Here is an 18,727-nt window from a genome sequence, read left to right as displayed (position 1 = left end):
CATCACCCCGCCCCTCCCAGCTCCCGCCCCGCCCACCGCAGCCCCGCCCCGCCCCGCCCCGCCCCGCGCCCGCCCTACCTTCCTGCCCGCCTCGTTGTTGTGCAAGTTCATGAGGCGCCGGGCGTTTTTCTTGATCTCGCGGGCGTCCACGAAGCGCCGGGAGAAGTCGATGCCATAGCGCACGTCGGCGGAGCAGCCGCCCCACTTCCAGCCCTCGGCCTGGTTGTAGTAGCCCTGCTTCTCGCGGTCGCAGCCGCAGTTGCTGAGGTTGCCCTGGCTGCACGCGGCGGTGACGGCGTGGGCCACGCCGGCCGCGGTGATGGCGTAGGTGAAGGCGGCCTCACGGCTCCCTGCGGGGTAGGGGACGGGTGCGCACCGTGAGCCCCGCAGGTCCCGGCCCCAGATCCTGCTGCCGGCCAGCCGAGTGACCCTGGGCTCAGCCCTGGCCCTCTCTTGAGCTTCCGATTCAGCCACGTCGGGCTGACGGAACCCACCAGGCAGGGCTGTCGTAACGACGGGACACCCTGGGCACTCGGTGCGTGCCCTGGCCCTGCCGCCAGCACGGAAGGCACTTCTCTTTCTGTCCCAGGAGCCTGGGCGGGGGCCGTTTCCTCCTGGGAGCCAGCGCAGTCGGGGATCCTTGGAGGGGCTGTTTGGGGTCTGCACCTCTGCCAGCCTCCCAGCGCTGCTCTTCAGAAGCGGACCACCTGTGCTGATCACTTTAGGGGCGCCCACCCCACCGGGCAGGGGCCAGGCAGAATCCCCCCAGCTCGGGGTCCACTGACCCCGAACCCCTTTGCTGCCATCTCTCTCTCTAACCACCCACTGTCACCCCCTCACCAGGCCCTGGCCGCCTGAGTCTTCCTTCTCCATCACCCCTGCCTGCTTCAGGGGCCACTGAACTGCCAGGCTGGGGCACGGGTCTCCCCTGCCACCCCCACTCCCCCGCCATCCTCCAGGCTGATGTAAAGTGCAGTTCTGCACACAGGTGTACTACATACACATTCCCTCACTCTCCTCTGCCTGAGCTGGAAAGGGAAGGCCTGAAGCCCGTGCGGGGTTGGATCCCCAGCCCTCTCCCTATCTTCCACCCCAAACAACTCAAATTCCGGTGCTGGTCACATGCTCCTGGAGGTTTCCTGGTCTTTTGGGTGGAATTTCCTTCCCTTTCTTGCCCAAATTTTTACAACCTTCCAATGTCTCCTCCTCCAAGCAGCCCTCCCAGACCACCAGCCAGAAGACAGCCCGGGCTGCCTGACCACCCTCAGTGGCAGATCTGACCCTCTCATTGCTCTTGACACTGTTCACCTGGTGAGCCCTACCACTGGGACGTCCTGGCTCCATGTGGGTCAAAGGCCCCTTAGTTGGGCAGTCCCAGCTTGAATTCTTTATTTCCCATGCCCCGTCCCCTGCCTGTGCATCCAGCCATCCCAGCCCCAGTCTCTCAGGGACCCCTCCCCTTGCCCACAAGCAGAGAGGCTCCCTGAGGGCCACGACTGGGACTGTGTGGTCCCCGGCACCTGCCACTATGGGTCTGGAGCTCAGCGGTGTTGACTGGACCAAAGCCCGGCTCTGGTGAGCAGGAATGGTAGTACTCTCAGCCACAGCAGGGCGTGGGCCAGTCGGACTCGGGGGGGCCTGGAAACCCAGGAGCCCTCCTTGCACAAGCCCAGTGCTTGTGCTCCAAGAGTGCCAACATGCCCCTGTGCTTGCCTACTGTCCCTGTTGTTGGGGGCTGGCATGGTGCCCCCAGCTTGAGAGAGGGTTGAGAGCCAAGTTCGGTCCATTCCACAAGCATCCACTGAGCACCAACTGCCTGCCCGGCTGCTGGCCGTGTGCTCTGGGGCCCACCTTCTCACCCACCAACCGGCTGAGGGGGGCTCATCCAGAGGGGGTCCCCACTCCCCTAGGAGGCTCACCCTTGGTGGGGGTACTCATCCTCAGCGAGTACCTACACTCTGGGGGCTCACCCTGGGGGCTCACTTATCTGGGGTCCCTGTTCCTGGGGTTTCTCCCATTCAGGATGAGGACCAAGGTCTCAGGGGCCCAGGGCGGAGGAGGCTTTGGTCGGCCTCTGCCTCTCGGAGAGGGCCATGGCTTCCTGGAAACTTCCATCCTCTGAGAAGAGCTGAGGGAAGGGTGGTGTCTGACATCCCTTCCTCCCCAGAAAGACTAGGGGCTACAAAGGGCACGGCCTTCCCGCTCATCCGCCCCTCCTCCCCAGCAGGCCTGTCCTGCCTACACTTTCCCCTCCTGCCTGGGGACCACTCTGAAGGCACTGCTCTGTCAGAAGTCAGCCTCAGCCCAGTGAGGGGCTCTTGGAGAAGCACGAAGGAGCCCTGGTCCCACACCATCCAGGCCACTAGCCGGGAGCACCAGACAGACCGGGGCAGGGAGAGCACGGTGTGAAGTGGGCGCCTGAACTCCTGTTGGTGTTGGTGTCGCCTGAGCCCAGCAGAGCCTGCCGACTCTCACGCATGGGCGGCAGGGGAGGTGGCAGTGAGCTTGGGGGGTTCCAGGAGAGGAGGCGACGACAGAGCTCTGCAAGGGGGGCGCGCAAGGAACCACGGAGCCTCCAAAGATTCCTCAGTCTGCTTCTCGGTGCGGGGTTGGGGGCGGGGTATAGTAGTCAGGGAAGGCTTCCTGCAAGAGGTGACATCTTAAAGTAAGTCTTAACAAGAGGTATGTGCTAACTCATCATGGTGTGTGTGTGTGAATGTGTGTGTGTGTGGTGTCTGTGAATGTGTGTATGGTGTCCAAGTATGTGAGCGTCTGTACGTATAGTTGTGTGGTGGGTGTGTGTGGTGGGTGCATGCTCCTGGTGCATGTACAGCAGGTGCAGAGGTGTGCAACAGTTTGGTGTTCCCGGGCCAGCAGTAGGAGAGCAAGAGTCGTGAAAAAAGAGGTGGCCGAGGTGCCAGGGAGCCAGGGTGCGGGGGGCCAGAGATGTCCCGTGAAGCAGGTGGCACTTTCTGCCGGTGTGGGGATGAGCGGGAAGCTGCGGGGTTTAGATCTTAGAGCGCATGCTGGCTTCCAGGGTGAGGGGGCTCCTGGAACAGATCAGCGGAGCTGTGCTTCCCTCCTCCTCACCGGCTCTCACGGCACCAGCAGCCCCTGACCCTTCGTACATGTTCTCATCAACCTGTCCCGACGATCATGTGACAGGTTTTATCCTTATTCCCATGTCACAGGTGAGAACACCGAGGTACACAGAAGCTGTGAAGTGAAGTCACTCAGTCGTGTCCGACTCTTTGCGACCCCATGGACTACAGTCCATGGACTTCTCCAGGCCAGAATACTGGAGTGGGTAGCCCTTGCCTTCTCCAGGGGATCTTCCCAACCCAGGGATGGAACCCAGGTCTCCCTCATTGCAGGCGGACTCTTTACCAGCTGAACCACAAGGGAAGCCCAAGAATACTGGAGTGGGTAGCCTGTCCCTTCTCCAGGGGATCTTCCTGACCTGGGAATTGAACCCGGGTCGCCTGCATTGCAGGCAGATTCTTTACCAACTGAGCTATCAGGAAGCTGTGAAACGAGGTGTTAATGGATGAAGCAGGATGTGAATCCAAGCCCAGCTTTGCAGAGGGAGGGCCTGGGGCATAGGTCATGGAGGTCATCCTGCCCCCCCCCACCCCCCCGCCATGGCCCTCTGCCCTCAGTCGTCTTGGGCAGGAGGAGACCGGGGAAGAGAATGCACAGCCCCTTGGAGGGGGCGAGATTCTGCCTCTGCCTCTGCATCTGTGGGCAGGGGGGTCAGGGGTGGGGGAGTGTTAACCAACAGGTGAACACTGGTTGGGAGCCCTGGGGAGGCAGAGCTAGCCTCGGAGTGGGTGTGCCACACGCTGGGCACCGGGCAGGGGGTGAGGAATCTCCTCTGGTTGTGTAATCCACCAGGAGGCCAGGCCCACAGAGTTAAAAGTCCCACAACCAAGCCCTGCCTGAGCGAGCAGGATGTGGGCGTGCCCTCGGAGGCCCTGGACCCCCCAGCACCCTCCATCCTCTTCCCCAAACGCCCTTCCTCCCCAGCAGCAGCCAGAAGGGGGACTCCCACATCCCCCACCCCAAGCAGGCCAGCAGGTGCCCAGGCCAGGGCCGGCTGCATATCTGGAGGGCATTTCACAGAACCCCCCTCCCATCTTTTCTGCTCCCGCCTGGTTTCTGCCCATGCTCAGCTCAGACCCAGTTACTCATCAGTTACTCACCCGGTTGCCACTCCCGCTAATTCCTTTTTTATTTGGTTTTAATGAGCCAAGCCCTCTCATCTCACCATGGAGACAAGCGGGAGGTGAGCATGAGGGAGGCATGGTTTGGGGAGCTGCGGAGTCACGTGGGGTTTGGGATGGAGGGGATCGCTCACCCCCACCCCCGCGCTCTGCAGGCGCATCTCATTTAATGCAATGGCTTTGTCGCCCCATTTCACAGAACTGGATGCTGACTCAGGGGGTTGACTTGCAGTGTGCCTGGCCTGGAGGGACGACATGGGCCCCTCCCCCACCAGATCACACCGGGGCAGCTGCCTGTCCTCCAGGGTGACAAGGTGGGGGGCTTGGATTAGAGAGAAGCCCCTCAAACCCGTGCGCCTTGTCCCAGCAAACATCCGGGACTCCCAGGCCCCTGAGATGCCCTCCAGCCCTGCCCACCTGTCCCACCCACCACTCCTTGAAGCCCTGCTTGTCCAAGCCCAAAAGCTTGTCGCCTGTGGGCAGGTGCAGCTGCACCCCCATGCACACCGCTCTGCTGGGATAAACAGCAGCCCGATTACTTGCCGCCTGCGTGGAGAACACTGGCTCCCTCTTCATGGAGCCCTGCCTGCCTGCCCATGTGCCTGCAGCTCACCCAGGCTCTGAACGCAGATAGGAGGACCCCTGCTTCCAGAAGCCCCGCTTTGGGGTGAAATGCCCTCCCCTGGCTCTTGCCAGGTGCCCGCAGGCTGCAGGGGTGGTGGGCGGGATCCATGTCTAACTCCTCTGTGTGCCCCCACCCCGAAGCGTTACTCCCTGAGCCCGCACGTGAGCAGGGCAGGGGCTGGACGCGCGACAGGCTTCATCCCCTTCTGTCTCCATGACCACCCACGGAATAGCTCCTCTGGATGAGACCCATCTCACGGATGGGAACACTGAGCCTCAGTGCGGGAAGTGATTTGCTCAGGCAGCAGCAGTGACGGACACGTGAGCACAGCGGCTGCTCCAGGTGCAGCTGGTGATGGGGGTGGGGAGCTGGGTGGAGGCAGCAGGGACAGTCTGTGTGGGGCCAGCCGCTGTCCTGGGGGGCATTCTTTGCTCTCGGGAGCCCAGGGGCCCCGCTTGGGATCCGGAGCCCACACCGGACGGATCTGCACCCGCAGACCCCAGAGCCAGCAGCAGGTCCGGCTGTCTGTCTGGCACTCGGGAAGTCAAGGTGGGCCCCGTGAGCCACGCAGGGCCCCCAGCCCGAGGTTTCAGGGAAGCAGAGAGGGAGGTTTGGGCAGACATGGGGAGGAGCAGGGAGGAAAGCCCTGGACTTGCAGTCTCACACCTGTTGCGCGGCCCCAGGCGTCACAAACGCTCTCTGAGCCTGTGCCCCCTTTTGCCCCATGGTCCCAGGAGAGCTCAAAGAGCAAACAATATAAATAGGCATTGCCCTCACGGTCACCAAATGAGGGGGCCAGGGCGGGCCATGGACGACCAGGTACTGCTCGGGGCCCCCAGGACGGGATGGGCACCTCTCTGTGCTATCCACAGCCTCCTCCCAGGCAGCCTGCTCAGCTGCCCCCTCCATACATATTCTAGATGAATCCAGAACAGCTGACCCTTGGAGACCACTGACCCATAAGTAAACCGATGGCCCCACTCAGGGGCCATCCAGCTCTGCTCTCTCTTTCCTACTGGTTACTCAGACTTAACTCCGCCCCCCTGAGCAAAGACCCACACCCCCCTCCAGCCCCAGCCCCGCCACTGCATGCCAGCCAGACCTGAGGTCCAGGGAAAAAGGTCTTCCCGGATCATCAGGGCCTCCCTTGCTCTTCCATCCCCTCACCCTGACCTCCAGGAGGACGCTGGGGATCAGGCAGTGATTTGTGAGCAGTTACTGGAGGATACAGGCTTCCCGGTAGTTCAGGGTGCAGAATCCGCCTGCAATGCGGGAGACACAGGTTTGATCCCTGAGTCGGGAAGATCCCCTGGAGGAGGAGATGGCCACCCACTTCAGTGTTCACGCCCAGAGAACCCCATGGACAGAGGGGCTGGCGGGGCGCAGTCCATGGGGTCGCAGAGAGTCAGACGTGGCTGAGTGACTGCACACACGCACACCCTGGGGGGACAAGTGTGGCTCCAGGGTAAGAGGGGGCCTGGCAGAACGGGGCTCCTCTTGCGCTCCCAGAGCAGAGCTCCCTTGTCGGCCCGCCCCAGGCCCCAGGCACACACACCTACCTCATGGTCCTCTTAAGCCACATCCCACTTCCTAGCATCCCGAGGGGCCTGGCACGCTATCTTCAGAAAGCCACGACCAGCGCTAACTGAGCTCATGATGACCTGATTAGCTGCAGGCCTGGGGAGGCACGGAGAGAAAGGCGCTTGTCCCCTCCGAGAAGGGGAGCTGGGAGGGCCTGAGGGCCATCCAGTGCCACAAAGAGTCCTAGGCCCAGACAGAGACAGCATGCTGCCCGAAGTCACACAGCGGCTCAGGAAGTGGGCGAACCCAGACCTGACATTCCGAAATGACTGAGGTGAGGTCAAAGTCGAAGGTCCCAGGGAGGGGCCTCAGAGTCAGAGCCCTTGAGTTCAAGTCTAGACCCTAAAACTGACCAGTTGGGTGGCCTTGGACCAATCAAGGGGCCTTTGAATATCTCAGTGTTCCCGCTTTGCAAAATAAGGATAATAAGGGTAATTGCTCTGATATGGCTGAGTCCCAGTGTCAGAGGACCCATGTGTGGTCCCAGGGGCAGGCCTGGCCCAGCACACAGAGGGTAGCTGACCTGCACTTCATGTCCACACATGTGTCACATACCACACACGGACCCTCCGTGGTGTACACAGGTTCGGGCATCCTGTGTACCGCTGCCTGTGTTCTCACACGTGTCCTGAATGTATGCCTGGACTCACACGTGCACAAATGCAGTTCCCATGAGAGTGAGCAAACGTGTGCCCGTGCTTGTGGCCAACAGCTTGGTTCTGTCGAACCCCACCTCTCTGCCAACCTGCACTTCCCCTGCTTTGAAAAAACACAGTATTTTCTACAATTCAGTAATAAAAAGGCAAACCACCCAGTTAAAAACAGGCAAAGGATCTGAATGGACAGTTCTCCAAAGAAGGAATAAAAATGGCCATTAAGCCCACAAAAAGATGCGCGACATCATTAGCCGTCAAGGGAATGCAGATCCAAGCCACGATCCGAGCATGTCGCACCCTCTTTGCTGTTGTTGTTCAGTGGCCAAGTCATGTCCAACTCTTTGTGACCCCGTGGACTGCAGCACGCCAGGCTTCCCTGTCCCTCACCATCTCCCGGAGTTTGCCCAAGTTCACGTCCATTGAATCAGTGATGCCATCCAACCCTCTCGTCCTCTGTCACACCCACTAGAATGACTAAAATAAAAAGAGACTAACAAGTGTTGATGAGGATGTGGAGAAACCAGAGCCTTCATGCACCGCTGGTGGGAATGGAAAGTGGTGCATTCGTTATGCAAACGGTTTGGCAGTTGCTCAAAATGTTAAATACAGAGTGACTCTGTAACCCAGCAACCCCTCCCCTAGATATGTACCCAAGAGAAACGAACATGTGTCCACACAACAGCTTGCATGTGAATACTCATGGCACACGATTCTCAACAGCCAGAAGGTAGAAACAACCCAGATACCCATCAGCGGATGAAGAAAGCCCGGTCCCTCAACACGACGAAACACGGCGAAACACGGCAGACACACAGAGGGACAAAGAACGCACACAGGCTACTGCGTGGATGAGCCCTGAAAACGTGGGGCTCACAGCTGCCAGATCACGCCACTGATGTGCGATGCCCAGAGCAGGCGAGTCCACAGGGACAGAAAGCAGCAAGCGTTGCCGAGGGCGAGGGGGACTGCAGGGCGACTGCTGTGGGCACAGCGCTGCTCTTAGGACTGGCGACGGTGATGGCCCCACAGCCTATGGCTACACCGAAACCACTGAGCTGCGTCCTTTAAATGCATGTGTTGCACTGATATGAGCTATATCTGAGTAAAGCTGTCACACAAACGCAGCAGGGAACTCCCCGGTGGCCTGGCGGCTGAGACGCCACACTCCCAATGCAGGGGGCCCAGGTTCGATCCCTAGTCAGGGAAATAGATCCCACATGCCGCAACCAAAAGTGGTCCCTCACGCTGCAAGGAATGTCAAAGACCCTGCGTGCTGCACCGACGCAGTCAAATAAAATAAATATTTTTAAAAATACAGCAAAAAAACTGCCCCCAACCAAAAACAAACAAAAAACCCTACAGCAGTTTTTCAGCGGATTGCACACAACCCGTCCTAGTTGATTTAAACCTTCATGGGGTCCCCCCTCACAGTGAGGGTGCTTAGCTCAAAGGAGGCAGGGGACCGGCCCGAGGTCACACGGAAGGCAGGCTGACCTCAGAGCTGGGATCTGACCCCGGACCCCAGAGTCCATGCTCGGACACTTCACCCACCAGAATGGAGAAGCCGCACAGTCTGTCTCCCGCCTCTGACCAGACCTGGGACCCAGGCACGCTACTCCACCTCACCCCTCCTTCCCTCATGTCCCTGCACTTACCATCCACGTCTCCCGAGTACCAACAGTCCGCCCTCCTCACCGACCCCACGGACTGGAGCCCCTACCCCCCCGCCAAGCCCGAGGCCGCCAGACAGCAGGGCAAGACTGGCGCATCACAGCCCAGGTGACTGATGGGCTGGGAGGGGGTTCACAGGGCGTGCAGGCAGACAGCCTCAGTCAGAGCCACGGAGGGTCGGCCGGACAGGGTGGTTGCTGGGAGGCACTTGGGTGGAGGGTGGCCAGTGCACGCCCCTCTCTGGAAGGAGGCTGAAGGGACTTCCCTAGTGGTCCACGGACCAAGACTCTGCACTCCCAATGCAGGGGGGCCCAGGTTCAATCTCTGGTCAAGGAACTAGGTCCCACGTGCCACAACTAAAAAGACCCTACCTGCTACGACGAAGAGGAAGATCCCGTGTGCTACAACTAAGACCCACACAGCCAAAATAATAAATAGACAAGGATACCAAAGGTAAGTTCTGAACCACAAGAGAAGCCAGTTGTGCAAAGGCGCAAGGAACAGTGTTCAGGCAGAGGGAACAGCAATGCTAAGGCCCTGAGGAGAGAATGAGCTAGGGGTGTGTGGTTTGATGCAGGAGAGACAGCCACACCGTGTCGACTCTGGGAGCCCACAGGGAGGAGCTTACATTTTATCCTACGAAGATGAAGAGCCCCTGGAAGGTGCTGCTGTGACGGACATTGGAAAGGACGCTCTGCTGATGGCAGGGGTGTGGTGGAAGCGGGGAGATCCATGGGGAGGCTGTGGGAGGGTCTGGGTCAGAAACACTGATGGGCTGCCACGTGGAGGAGGTGAGCAATCAGGCCTGGGATACAGTCTGAGGGTGGAGCCGATGGGACCAGCTGGGGGGCTGGGTGAGGAGGTTTGGGGAAGGACACGTCCAAAAGGAATGGGCAGCTGGTAGGGCCGTCACCACGAGAGGCGCGGAGAGGTCCCAGCTGGGAAAATCAAGGCACTGCCTTGGCCACAAGTAGGGGGCAGCCGAGCACTCACACCCTGCCCAGGAGACCCGCAGCCCCATCCAGATGGGCCCGGGGCTCCTGGGTGGCCCTGGCCCGGTCCTTCACTCGCCCAAGTCTGTTTGCCCACGTAACACACGGGTGGGGCCCAATGCAGTGGGTTCCAAGTCTCCTTAACAGGAGCCTTTGCCAGACTTGAACTCGAGGTCCAAGTGAGGCTGCCAGGGCTGAAGTAGGATAGGCACGTGGGCCAGGGTGGGCTCCTGGGCCCTCCAGGCCCAGCCAGTGGGACCCCCACCCAATCTGGGTCTCAGACTCCCATGAGCTTGGAAGGCAGAGAGAACACCTCCCCTACCCGCAGCGTGTAGGTGGAGAGACAGAGGCCAGGAGACACCCCTGGCTGCCCCAGCAGCTCCTGGGGTCCCCCAGCAGGGTAGGTGCAGTGCCCGTGTGGCCCCCAGAGCTGCCACACCCCAGCCTGGCCCCTGGGCCCCAGCCTTGGCCCAGTCACGGGACCTGGGCAGGTGCCCCCTGCCTGCGCTGTGTCCCAGCACACGTGGGGTGAGGCAGGAGGCGGGGGCAGGCGAGCCCACAGGGACCTCGAGGCTGCCAGGCCCTGGAGCCCCATTTGTGTACCTGAAGACTCAGGAGCCCAGAGCCCCCGGCCCACCAGGGCCCCTGCCAGCCCGACCTAAGGTTCTGGGAAAGGGGGCCCGGCCTGGACCCCCTGGGTGATGGCAGAGAGGCACTCTTGCTCCCTGTTGCCTCTTTCTGAATACCCCCCACGACTTCTCGCAGTCCAGGCAGTGGAGTGAGGGTTCTGGAAGTGCTCAGCGCGCGTGGCCGTCTCAGAGCCGCCTGGACCCTGGGCCTGGGTGGGTGAGCGGGTGGGCGCGCGCCCGCCTGTGACCCGTGTGTGTCGCCCTCTCCGGGTCCCTCTTGATGGGAGGCTCTGCCGGTCCCTGCCCCCCGTCTGCGCCTCCATCCCTCTGTCCCTTGCTGCGCCCCCCTCCGGCCCCACCCGGCCCCCGCCCCGCTGGTTCCTGGCTGAGTCAGTGTCTCCCTGCTAAGCTCTTCCCCGCCGTCGTCATAAACACAGGGCTGGAAACAGCCCTGCCAGGTCCGAACACGCCGGCACACCCGCGCCCGAGGCCTTTGTTCTGACCTAGCGGGGCCCTCGCGCCCGCAGCGGCCTTCCCGCGGAGCCAGGCTTGGGCTGGCCTTCCAGGGGCTCCCGTCCTGCCCGGGGCTCTGGGAGGGGCTGCCCGGGCGTCTCCCGGGACCCCAGCTTCTGGCGGGCGGCCCCTCTCCTGAGGGGGGTCAGCCCCAGGCAGCCTGCCCTGGAGACGCTCGCCCCCCCCCCCACCCCCGTCAGGGGCCGGGCAGCAAAATCAGTGGATGCCTGTGGGAGGGAACTCGGTGCGACCAGAGCCCGCTCCCCATGTCCTGCAGTTGCCCCCTGCCCCCTGCCCCAGCTGGGCACAGGGCTGGCCCGTGGGTTCAGATGACTGCTTCTCACCCGTTGTGACCTCGGGCAGCTCAGGCTTCCAGGGCTCCGACTGTGGCATGTGGACAGTGGAACCAGGAGTGAGTGGCGTTTGCGTGAGGGCCTGGCCTCAGCGGCCCTGGAGCGATGGTGCCCCTGATGCAGTGGCAGAAGGGGCCCACGGGGAGACAGGCTGAGATCTGGGTCAGGTTTGCCCTGGCAGCTCGAGGGTGGAGGCCTGCCCACACTGTGACCTGTGTCCAGTGTGGTGGACAGGAGCCCGGAGGCCTGGACCCCTTGTCCATGGAACCTTGGGCAGGACTGCAGGGTGGGCACCGAGAGAACTTCCTGCCCCTATTCTGGGGAAACTTCGTCCCAAGTCCTGGGGGAATCAGGACCCCGGCCTTGGCCCTGGTGGGCAGACTGTGCCCAGGGTCACCTGGTGGGCCCGGGCAGCTGGCCCAGTCTGGTTTGTATTTCCAGCAGTGCCCTCTCTCCACCCAGTCTGGCCTGTCTGTCCGGGCTCTGCCAGTCGAGGCTGGAAAATTCCCACCCTGGATGAGCGCCAGGCGGGCCTTGAGGGGCCACGTGGATGGACTGGCCACCTGCCAGCCCAAGCCCCCAGCTGGTCACCGTTGGACGGTCCAGAGCCTGCTCACCTCAGGAGCCGCTGCTCCTGGAGCTAGGGGCCTTCCGATGTAGGGCGCAGAGCCAGGACCCCCGGAGTGACCACAGGCCTCATCCATCCTGAACCGGGAGTGAACCAGTAGGCGCGCTGCCCTTAGGAAGTCTTCCTGACTCTGACATTGGAGGTCCCAGGTGTCCCTAGTCTCCTGGCAGCCTGGACCCCTTGAAAAGCTCTGTTCTGCTGCCTCGGGCTGGGCCCCCGGGATGGGGGTAGGGGTAGGGAGTGACCAGACAGACAGGACAAAGATGTGCCTCCTTGAGAGGGTGTGCAGGTTCAAGGCCAGGGCCCAGCTGGGCCTCCCAGCCCAGCCCCATCAGCTCACCCGGGGCGTCCCGGGTGCAAGGCTCCAAGAGCAGCACCGGGTGGCCGTCACACCACCAGCAGCGCCCTACCCCAGGCCTGACATACAGCAGGCACTCGATGCCTGCAGGCTGAACCATCCAGGGCTGCTGAAGGGAGCCACCCTCACACCCACGTGCTGCCCCAGGAGGCAGACGGCGGTGACCCTCTGCCCGCGGCCGGGCTGGAAGACGGTGTCCTGGGAGGAGACACTCAGATCTGGGTTCAAGCGTCCACTCTGCCCCTGACCAGGGTGACACAGGGCAACTCCTGACCCCTCTGAGAACAGTGCCTCAGTGTCCCAAACACAAGACACAGGGGTCATTTAAAATTCTCTAGCAGCCACATAAAGACAAGTGACGATCAGCAGGTGAATTTAGATCTGGTGACATATTTTATTTAGCCCATATATCCAAATATTACCATTTCAACATCTTAATGTAAAGACCTCCCAGGTCTCCCGCATCGCAGGCGGATTCTTTACCAGCTGAGCCACAGGGGGGGCCAGGAATACTGGAGCGGGTAGCCTGTCCCTTCTCCAGCGGATCTTCCTGACGCAGGAATCGAACCCAGGTCTCCTGCATTGCAGGTGGATTCTTAAACCAACTGAGCTACCAGGGAAGCCTGAATATTACCATTTGAACATCTTAATGTAAAGATCACGAAAGAGACATTTTACTTGCTTTTCTCTTTTGACATCTTTGAAATCTGCCGTGTATCCTACACTCACGGCACATCGCGGTTTGCACGGGCCATATTTCAAGTGGCTCCTCTGCCCGCGGGGGCCTGTGTCCCCAGAGGGGACAGGGCAGCCCTCGAGCCCTGGCCCCTCCTGGGGACTCAGGTGGCACCTCCCTGAGCCTGCGCTCTGAGGCCCCGGGCAGGGGTCCAGGCATGAGCAGGGGCGCAGGGCTGCGGAGTTGCCCTTCTTCCTCCAAGGCCCCGGCCACTGCCCCACGGGGAAGCCCCAGACCGTCCCCTCGGGCGCGTGGAGGGAGGTCTCGGATTGTTCAGGAACTGACGGCCTTTGCTGAGCCCCTGCTGCAGGCGGCCAGCAGGCAGAGGGCCTGCTCCCAACGCCGATCTCACCCACAAAGCAGACAGGCCCCACGTGAGGCGGGATTAGGGGTGGCCCTATGCCTGGTCATGTCCGAGCAGCATGTGATGGGCGGGACTCTGTTCCACGGCAGCTCAGGGTGCGGGCAGGGGCTGAGTGCACTCAGCCTTGGCCCCCGTGTCCTGTGCCAGTGGGTCTCCAGGGGCACCAGGCACAGCCGGGGGCGGGGCAGTGGTGGCAGGGAACCCTCTCCTGCTCAGACCCATCTGGGCCTTCCTGGCCTTCACAGCGCTCACGCCGCAGGCACCCTCCAGCCCTGACCCCTCCTGGGCAGCCTCGGGTTTCCCCATCTTCTGGTTTGCTCTGATGTTTCCGCAGTTCCTGGAAAAACCTCCTGGTGTTCCCTCCACCTGGGGCCCCCTTCCCTTCTCAGCTTTGGGCTGATCTGGGTCACTCTGAGAGTCAGTGGGTCTCCACGAATGCTCACCCCATCAAGGAAGCCCTCGAAAGGACTTCTGGCTCCATCATGGCGTCTGTTAGAAACGCCCTGCCTTGGTCAGGGGCCCTGGGGGCCCTGAGTTGCTAACAGGTGTCCCTGGAATATGAGGTTCACTCTGGAGACTCTCACGTCCCCCCCTTCTTTACCCCACCTCCCACCCCCACAAGCCCATTTCCAGGTAATAGGAGAGACGGGTTGGAGGGGCCAGGGTGGCCCAGCCTTGCTCTCTCAATGAGGAAATAAGCCTGGGTGGGCTCGGGGTCCAAGGGTGGAGGCTGCCAGGCATGAGGGGAGACTGCATTGGTGGAGGGTGGGCCAGGGTGGGCCTCAGCTCCCTGAAGGAAAGTCCCAGCACACAGAGACTGGCACCCAGAGGGCCGCAGGTCAAAGCTGGTGCAGGGTCATCATAAGAAACGTCAATTTCACCTGAAGTAGTAAGCCCCTCGTCCCAGGAAGCATACAAGCAACAGCACCAGGAGCTGGAAAAGGAGTTGGAACTTGGACAAGGTTGAACAGTGCCTTTAAAGGGTTTCCCTGCAGCTCTCAAGGTCTGGGCATGGCCCAAGGTCGCAGGCAGGACCTGAAGGGAGCCTGTCCCACCCACCCAGGCCATCCCCCCTCGAAAGGCCAATCATTAATTGGCACCGCTCGAGTGCCTGCCTGCCCGCCCAGAGCCGGGCTCCGATCCCGTGCCCGGGGCACCCGCATGCTTCTGACACGGGCTGGCCTCACTTCCTGCTCGTGACTCCCAGCAGCTGAGCCCTGGCAGGAGCAGGGTGCCAGCTCGGACCACCACTGCAGCACCCAGCGGGACTCTGATGGCCCAGGGCTCAGCCTGGCTTGGCCTGCCGCCGGGACCCCCCTGGTTGAGAGCTGGACCTTCCTTAGAGGTCAGCAAGGGGCCGGGGAGGGCGCTAGGCCCCAGGCGGGAGCCAGTCTGGTGGGAGGAGGCCCGCGCACTGTGGGCAGAGTGCAGGGGGGCCTCAGGGCAGGGGCTGAGCGACCCCAGGAGCGTGAGGCTCCTGGACGTGACTTTGGCCTGGCTGTGGACAAGGAAGAGCCAGGGACGGGTGGACAAAGGCGCTCCCTGGCCAGTGGGGTAATCAGATGCGAGCAAGCAGAGCTGAGGCAGAGGGCCTCCCAGGCCGAGAAGTGGTGGGAGCAAAGTCCCAGAGGAGGGAAGGGGACTGGCTGGCTTGGGGAGGGGAAGGCAGGAGGCGACGGCTGGAGCTCGGCTCTGGAGAAGGGATGGAGGGAGGCAGGGGTGAAGGAGGCAGGCGCTATTCAGACTCCATGCTTAGAAGCTACCTTCATCCTGGGCAGTAGGGAGCTACTTCAGGTTTTGGAGGAAGGGAGTGAGTGACAAGGCTGGGGTAAGTAGGAGGCAGAGGGAGGAGTTGACAGCTGCCAGTGGAGAGGCAGACCCGGGGTCAGCGTGGAGGGAAGAGTAGAGACGGTTACTGCCGAGACGATGGGGCGGTCAGGCCAGCAGGGGGCTGAGGATGGAGCTTTCAGGGGCAGGACGCCGAGTGTTCAGCCGGAGGTGCCCATGATCAGCCTTACCCAGCAGTCCACGGCTGGGGGTCAGGGGACATGCTGGTCTTGACCCTGGGGGAGAGATGCCTGGGGAGGGGCTAGGAAGGAGCAACCAGAGAGCCAAGAGGAAGCCCATGGAAGCTGAGGCCAGCCAAGGAAGAGGGTCGGTCGGCCACACGAAGGTAATGAATGGCCTGGCATAGGGTGCCAGGGGGCATCCCAGATGGCACAGTGGTAAAGAATCTGCCTGCCAAGGCAAGAGGCACAGGAGAGGTGAGTTTGATGCCTGGGTTGGGAAGATCCCCTGGAGGAGGGCATGGCAACCCACTCCTGGACTCTCGCCTGGAGACTCCCCATGGACGGAGGAGCCTGGCGGGCAAAACGCTGGACACGACTGAGTGGCTGAGCGTGCACAGGGATGACAGGAGGAGGGGAAAACGAGGGACGCGGACGGTGGGTGGACATCTCTGCCTAAAGTCTGCCTCTGAACTGCTCCTGAGAGCGAAATGGGTAAAGCAGAGCTGGAGAGGCCTGATCCCAGAGGAGCTCAAGGCCTGAAGAAGGTCACAGGCAGAGCTGCCCCACCCGCATCGACCAGTCCTTGGCGGTAGGCGCCTCTCTCCGTGGGCAGAGGGCTGGTCTCCAAGAAGGAACAGCTGGGAGCTGTTAGCCAAGAGCCTTGGAAGCACCAGGGGATGCTTTCAGGAAAAGTGATCTGGGTTCCCTGTGGTGGGGGTGGGCCAGTCGCTGGCGGGAGTTGGGGGGGCAACACCACTCCTCTGGGCTTTGCAGGGTGCATCAGAGCCCGGCATTTCCTGGGTACTCTTGGTGAACCTCCCTGCCCAGGGCGTGACCCTGAGGAGAGGCGCAGAGTGGCCAGCTCCCCCTCACTGCCTGTGTCTCAAGGTCCTAAGTGGAGGGCAAGCTCCTACCTGTCTTCAGGCCGTGGACCACGTCCGCCGAGTTTCCCTGTGCCCAGGGAGGCAGGCAGGGCTATCGGAGCGGGGATCTGAACCCAGCTCCCCCGAGTGGCCACGGGACACCACACACCTCCCGCGGCCTCCGTGTTCTAGGAGCCCAGGGTCTCGGGCCCACGCCCAGTGCCCACGCCCTCCCAACCGCGGCGGGTGTAGAGGCAGCCCCGCCCTCTCCCCTGGCACCTGGAGAGGGGAAGCCGCTCTTGGGTGGTGGGGCCCTCGGGAGGGGGCGGTCTCACCCTCCTGGCTCTGCCAGGTGCCACCCACAGGCTGCTCACCACAAAGGGGCCCCTGGGCGTTTCCCCTGCATCTTCCCCAGCCCCACGAGCTCAGCACTGGCCTGGGTCCCAGCAGCTGGGGCTCCGCTCGGCAGGCAGGCCTGGGCTCCTTGGGAGGGACCTGCGCTGCGCACACGTTTGGAGGCCCACCCTGTGCCCGCAGCGGGGACCTGGGGTCACAGCACAGCGCTTCGTGCTGGGCACTGAGCCCCATCCTCACTCCCCGCCCTCTGACACTCCTGGAAGGGGCAGGCCGGCTTGCCACCCCCACCCTCACCCATGCAGCAGCTGATTATTAAGCACCTACGGCTGCCAAGGCAGCACTAGTGGGAAAGAACCCACCTGCCGAGGCAGGAGACGTAGGAGATGCGGGAGACTTTATGGGTGTGATCCCCGGGTCGGGGAGATCCCCTGAAGAAGGGACAGGCTATCCACTCCAAGATTCATGGGCTTCCCTGGTGGCTCAGATGGTAAAGAATCTGCCTGCAGTGTGGGAGACCTGGGTTCGATCCCTGGGTGGGGAAGATCCCCTGGAGGAGGGCATGGCAACCCACTCCAGTACTCTTGCCTGGAGAATCCTCATGGACCGAGGAGCCTGGAGGGCTACAATCCACAGGCGCACAGAGTCAGACACGACTGAGGTGACTTAGCCTGCCCACAGGTGGGCCCTGGGAGAGGCCCTGGGAGGGGGCCCCAGACAGATGAGGAAACTGAGACTCGAAGCCCCAAGAGCCAGGCCAAAGGTCACGCAGTGGCTGCCGCACGCACTTCTCCCTTTAGTCCTCACTCTCCTTCCCTGGAAAGCAGGCTCGAGGGAGTCTGCCCCTGGCCCACGCGGGGAGCCCAATGCACGGACGTGCAAGCATAGTGGGGCTCAGCTCCCCGAAACCTTGCCTGGCTGCTGCGGTGGCCATCACTGCCGGTGTCCCCAGAGGCCCACTCCTTCCCTGCCCCGACTACCCTGCACACCCACCCTGCCGTCCCTCAGCCAGACGCCTCCCTGCCCTGTGTGTCTGCTGCGGCGTCCTGCACCCTCTGCTGACCCCTGCCTACAACCCCTTCCACGCTCAGAATCACAGCAGCGTTTACACAGCACATCTTGGGGGCCTTTCCCATCAAGCCCCCCGCTCACCCCCTGCAGGAGCTGTGACCCTTAGCTCATTTCCAGACACAGACACAGAGACAAAGTGGGGAGACAGAGCCTCACGCCCAGGACTGCCCAGTGGCCGCCGATCTGCAGGGCGGGCCTCTAACCGCCGCCCCGCATCACCCCACGGCCGGCCCGCTGCGCACGTCCGCCCCAGGATACCGCAGAGCAACCATTCACACGGGCTGGCTTCCATCGACACCTGCCTCGTCCCAGAGCCCCAGACAGAGCAGCACTGGGATGGCAGAGGAACCAGCCAGCGGGTGCGGAAAAGCGAGCAGGCACAGCCGGGCCGGCCTTCCGAGGGCGAGGGTGTCCCTGGCCCCGGCACCCACAGCTGGACGGCGGGCTCCCGCGGGCCCGGAGGCGCCCTTACCTACTCGGAGCTCTTGGCCGAAGACGGTCTTCTCGCCGAGGGCGGAGCAGTTCCAGCGCCCGAAGCGGAACTGGTACTGGCACTCGTTGATGCCCATCTGCGCCCCCTCCCCGATCACGATGATGGCATCGGGCCGGCTCTGACAGATGGCGCGCTGCCGCGGGGCCAGGCCAGGAATCTTGTTGCAGATGATGTTGGCTCCCAGGGCCACGACGGATGACAGCGCTCTGTGGAGGGGAGAGGACCGAGGAGGTAAGCTGCCCGCTGTGCCCGCCCCGCCCAGCCCCTCGGGCCGCGAACGCGTCCCCTCGCGAACGCTCTGCCTGCCGGGGAGCGAAGCGCAGACCCCTGCCCTCAAGGGACCACGTCCCACTGACCCCCACACAGGACTCTGTTTTGAAAAGACACGCACGCGCCCCCCAAGTCCCCTCAGCCTCAGATTCACAAGAACAGGATCGAAAGGACCACAGAGTCACAAGTCCGACGAATCGACAGTCCTCCAAACACAGGAACCACGCCTCTCTGAACCTTGGGATCAGACACACAGACTCTGCAGGCACTTGACGGCCATGAACTTGGGACTGTCCGCAGCTGCCCCCAAGCGGCAAACCGCAACTTCCCCATCACCT

General features: G+C 62.3%; 1 protein-coding gene across 1 annotated transcript in view; it reads right to left on the bottom strand.

The window, feature by feature from the left end:
• WNT7B (Wnt family member 7B) overlaps positions 1-18,727 on the bottom strand; it is a 53,934-nt gene that overhangs the window by 8,556 nt on the left and 26,651 nt on the right. Inside the window, exons 2-3 of the mRNA XM_040234547.1 lie at positions 18,099-18,325; positions 79-350 (exon numbers count right to left, since the gene is read on the bottom strand). Of these exons, the coding sequence (XP_040090481.1) occupies positions 79-350; positions 18,099-18,325 (499 nt within the window). The remainder of the gene's footprint in view (positions 1-78; positions 351-18,098; positions 18,326-18,727) is intronic.

The sequence above is a fragment of the Oryx dammah genome, unplaced genomic scaffold (genome assembly GCF_014754425.2).
Source record: "Oryx dammah isolate SB20612 unplaced genomic scaffold, SCBI_Odam_1.1 HiC_scaffold_29, whole genome shotgun sequence".
NCBI classification, from domain to species: domain Eukaryota; kingdom Metazoa; phylum Chordata; class Mammalia; order Artiodactyla; family Bovidae; genus Oryx; species Oryx dammah.
This window is presented reverse-complemented; position numbering and strand designations above follow the sequence as displayed.